Source organism: Austrofundulus limnaeus, unplaced genomic scaffold (assembly GCF_001266775.1).
Source record: "Austrofundulus limnaeus strain Quisiro unplaced genomic scaffold, Austrofundulus_limnaeus-1.0 Scaffold54, whole genome shotgun sequence".
Taxonomy (NCBI): domain Eukaryota; kingdom Metazoa; phylum Chordata; class Actinopteri; order Cyprinodontiformes; family Rivulidae; genus Austrofundulus; species Austrofundulus limnaeus.
The window spans coordinates 2,421,199-2,426,033 of NW_013952456.1; the positions used below are offsets into that span (position 1 = coordinate 2,421,199).

The 4,835-nt window shown below is 42.9% G+C and overlaps 1 protein-coding gene across 1 annotated transcript in view; it reads right to left on the bottom strand.

The window, feature by feature from the left end:
• Window positions 1–4,517, bottom strand: part of slc3a2a (solute carrier family 3 member 2a) — a 9,750-nt gene extending 5,233 nt beyond the window's left edge. The window contains exons 1-6 of the mRNA XM_014009006.1: window positions 4,412–4,517; window positions 3,361–3,570; window positions 3,092–3,276; window positions 1,110–1,283; window positions 950–1,041; window positions 733–869 (exon numbers count right to left, since the gene is read on the bottom strand). Of these exons, the coding sequence (XP_013864460.1) occupies window positions 733–869; window positions 950–1,041; window positions 1,110–1,283; window positions 3,092–3,276; window positions 3,361–3,560 (788 nt within the window). The 5' untranslated portion in view covers window positions 3,561–3,570; window positions 4,412–4,517. The remainder of the gene's footprint in view (window positions 1–732; window positions 870–949; window positions 1,042–1,109; window positions 1,284–3,091; window positions 3,277–3,360; window positions 3,571–4,411) is intronic.
• Between the last annotated feature and the right edge of the window lie 318 nt (window positions 4,518–4,835).

The window sequence follows — 4,835 nt, forward strand, 5'->3', positions numbered from 1 at the left end:
GTTTATGTTAATGAGCTCCGTTGGTAACGCCCTCCAAAAATCTGTTGACATTAACTCCGCCCTCCAAAGCCAGCATCTATTATGGCTAATAACAGCAGAAGCTCCGTTGTACAACCATATGAGACCCAGAGGCAGAGTCGGTCGCAGCTTCTTTTTTTCTCCCTCCTCTGCTCTGCGCTCACTCTGCATGCTGTTACCAGAACAGGGAGCAGCAGAGGTCAAAATACCTCAGAAACTCGAACAAATAGGCTTTAACAAGGCTTTAATAAGCTAAACAATAGAGGTACATGAGAAAAYGTGTTCATAATTAACAAAAATAAAAAATTAAATTGTGTTGGTCTCAAACCCTGGTCTCCCACTCTCTGGTCCAACACTCTACCCATTGCCCTGTTGGAGGCTTGTTGTGAAATGAGCTGCACATTACACAACAACAACCGTGTCAGCTTTTTATACTGAGGAGGTGGAGYCTCACCCGGGGGTTGCTAGGTAAGGGGCTGAACGCAGGTTCAGGTGGGTTGTCGTACGGCTTGTGACATCACAAAATGACAGAAGTATAAAACTTGTCGTTAATATACATTAAAAATACATTTACTTACAGTAAATACGCCCCTGGGTGCATTTTTTTGGTCCTAGGACTGTTTTTTTTTAAAGTACATACCCAAAGTTGTGTAAAAAACCTTTAAAAAGTGAATTTTGCATAATAGGTCCCCTTTAATAAAAAGTAGTGTTCACCTCTTCTTGGTTCCGTCGGTGCGGTTGCCCTGCACCGCTGCTCGGAGCGTCGGCCAGTCGGTGAAGGTCGACGCCCGGGAGAGGTCCGACACCTTGATGCCGTCGATGCCAAAGCCCAGCCAGTACTCTGCTCCGGTCTGAAGGAGAGAACGATCAACATGAGCTGCAGCAGCGAGGTCATTTTACTGACAGTGTACCAGATTTCACTACGTCCCACCTTCAGCTTCTCCAGCACTTCGTTGTTATTTCCAGTGAACCATGGATCAGACCCCGGGTAGTTGGGGGTCAGGTCCAGCACCACGGAAATACCTAAAAGAAACGGTTACGTCAAACTTTTGTTTTAAAGACAAACTGGAGTTAGGAGGTTAATGACCCACCCTTCTTGTGGGCCTTCTCCAGCACAGAACGCAGAGTTTCCTTTTTCCCGTGGGTCGGGTCGATGGCCGTGAAGTCGAGGGTCGCCGGGTTGTTYGCCTGCACCGTGTGAAAAGGACCGAGAACCAGGCTTTTGACCTTCAGCTGAGTCAGCTGGTCCATCTTTTCCACCAGACCTGGGAAAGAACACAGAGGTGTGAGTTTCACACGTGGCTAACACAACCTGGAGCTGGTGTGAGATGACTATCAGGACACAGATAGAGACTAAAATACAGGCTTCCTGCAGTTTAAAGCAAAGTTAATTTAAGACCTTTTAATGCCAAGTGAAATTAAATTGAAAGACCAATCTCACAATAAACCCAAATGACAAAAATATATTAAAACTGTGGCAGAAACTCATGAATCAAAGTATTTTTGGTTGAAGTATTCAAACATTGCTAATAGACCAATTGTTTTTATCCATATCTAACTATAGCAGAAACATTCTTATCAGTTAGTTTTAAACTTAACGACCTGAAATTTGGAGTTTTAGGACCCACAGTGGGGTCTTAACCACAATTCGCTGCAGATAAAACCTTAAAGTGCCCGTGACATCAGTTTTTGTGAGAAATATGAAGGCATTTTTGGAAAGAAAACATTATTAACATTAGGGGTGTAAGAAAATATCGATACACTGAAATATCACGATATTTCATTTCCYGATACTGTATCGATATTCTAAAGCCCTGTATCGATTTTTTATTAAGGTTTAAAACATTAACTTTCCTGCCARCCGTTCATTTTTATGTTGTAGTTCAGCCTCTGACCACTAGTTGGCAGCAGTGAGCCAGACATTTGGCTCCTCTACCTCTTGAGCACCAGAGAGTAAGAGAGCATTAGCATTGTGAGTAAACATTAGCTTCATGCTCAGATAGCTGAATCCAGAAAAGCTGTAAGTCTCTGTAATATTAGAATTTTCTGAGACAATGAATTTTGGTTTTTCAATTTTTTTCCCCCCAGTAAGAGGTTTTTATTTAATAGAATTTTTGGACCAAAAATATCGCAATATATCGCCTTGTTTACAGTATCGAAATATATCGGGATATATCGTATCGTGACCCCACTGTCATGATATGTATCGTATCGCCAAATTCTTGCCAAAACACAGCCCTAATTAACATATTACAAAACAAATTTCACGATGCTCAGGTGGACAGTTGAGATATTTGCATGTGAAGCAACAGGAAGTGATGTCAAAGGGGAACGTCTGCATGTGAATATTTAAAAAAAATGTCACCAATTATTTAAGTATCTGAGACGTCATCCTATTTGCAATGTGTTAACATTTTTAAGACTTCTGACAGATTGATTTAAGACATTTTAAGGTTAATTAAGGCCTTATTTTTGGATTGATGAATTCAATGACTTAATAAGGATCTGCAGGAACCCTGAAATAAGAACAGCGATTGTGGCGTCTGACTCGATCAGCATCCTCTGCTGGCCGTGTGAGGCCTGAGCACAAGGAGGTCCTGTTTTACACGAGAACAATCAGGTCACGTGCAGTGTTTGGAGTCCTTCCAAAAACCTGCTGGAAGCTGCAGCGTTCCCCACTAATCGACTACGAGCTCAGGACATTCTGTCCTTCCTGCCGGCCTCTTAGAGAAACAGAACAAAAACGAGCTCAAGGGATAAAAACTTCAATAGGAAGTGTTGCTCAGCTTAAACCCTCGGATCTGATCAGAAGATATGAAAAGAGGAGACTCAGTCTCTGCCTCGTGTCCTTTCAGCCTGTAGTCAACTCAGAGCCAAGCTGAGTCAGCAGTTTTAGGATCCAGCTGTCTGATACAGGCCAGAACTAAGACGCAGTCACAAGACTTCTCCCACGTGAATCAGCTGGGTCTGAAACGTTTCCTCTAGAATCTCATTCTGGGAACAACGCTGACACAGAAACCACAAAAAAAAGGGAGGGTGTGGGGTGGGATTTTATTCTGAAATCTAAATATACCTTCCATTCCACCAGCAAAAGCCTCGAGGTCAGAGATCTGATACATGGGTCCTTCGTTCCACCAGTTCATCTCGGGAATGGGTTTGCAGCGAGGGGCTTGGACTATAATCACAATGGCTCCGGCCAGCATACCGACCCAGCCCAGCCAGAACAGGACCAGCAGCACCCAGCGGGTCCTCACCCACCTAACAATAAATATGAAAGGAATGTTTAGATCCTGGCCTTCAAACACAGCTTTTGTGTTTATCATTTATTATTATTTTTTTTACCCAGGCGTGCCGGCAACCTTCATCAGCTCCTCCTTAGAGAGGCCGGTGAACGTGACCTCGTCCTCGGGGACCTTCAGCTTCACGCTGCCGTTCTTCTCGCCGGCGGGGGGCTGGCCGTCCCCCGTCATGGGCTGCTTCTCGGGGTCCGCCATGTCATTCAGCTTCACCTCCTCCATGTCGATCTCTGTGTCTTTACTCATGTTCTGAGGACTAAAGAAGAAAAAGAAAATAAATCACACTTTTCAAAACTTACCGTCAAAAGAGTAGTGAAGTTATAAGAAAAATATATAACTTTCTACACATTCTGGCCAGTTTTAGCCTTCTTTATGTAATGTGTGAATTAATAACATCAGAAAGTCRAAACAAAAAGGAGGTGCTGATAAAAACCAGAACAAACCGCCTGAATTTCCCCCACAGCTCTTTAGAACCAGTTTAACAGCTGAGTGACGAGCCTGGCTCCTTTAAACCACTACAGGTTTCTGATGAAACACACGCACCGGCTTACAACCTCAGCGGAAGTACCTTCACAATAAAAGCGCAGGCGCTCATTTACACAAAAGAGACAAAGCGTTAACAACAGGATGGCGCGATAATTCGCGGGTGGATGAAAACTTTAAACATGCTGCCATTTGTCCCCCTGATCATTCAACGCGCAATAATTACCAACAGAACCGAGTTTTAGTCAATTTSTTTAACCGGAAGTAGCCGGCGTAGACCGGCCGGCTTTTTTTTTTTTGACAGGTTCGTTCCATCCCGATTTAATTTAACCGACATTTAACGAAATTACCGAGACTGAAACGGCTGTTAGCGTTTTACAGCGGCGAAATAAAGTTAAAATAACTACCTAACACGGGCAAAAACGCAGAATATCCGTTTGTCACGAGTCATTTCCCCCTTTTTTTTTTTTTTTTGAAGATGATGAAACACGACGTGCGTCAGCTGCTGACAGACTGATGCACGTGTTACAGAATAAGAACTCCATCGAGGCTGTGTAATATTCCCTGATTCTGGCGTCAAAAATTCAACAAACACAAAATAAGTGGAATATTACCTGTTAAAAACGACGGAAAGTCCCTCCGGCTTTATTGTGTTTATGTGAATCTGTTCTGGTCTGACCTGAGCGCGAGGAGAACACGGTGTATTTGTAGCCAAGCCTAAGCCCCGCCCTGCAGCGGAACCAACCAATCAAATCCGCCCCGTTTGTCCTTCTTTTCCCAGAATTATAAATAAAAAAATATTGATTTAAAACAATCCCTTTCCAGGTAAAAATCACACATTTAACTCCAGGTTAAAATCACTGCTGGAGTTCTGTTTTAAATCCTCACACTGATGTCAGTTTTTTAAATTGTTTCAAAACAGTACAAAATGTTCAGTTCAAGCGTTTTTTCAGTATCTGGGTAGTAAAAACGACAGTATTCTGCTTTTATTTGTTACCCAGGATATTTAGCAACAATCAAYTGGATTAAGCAAATATT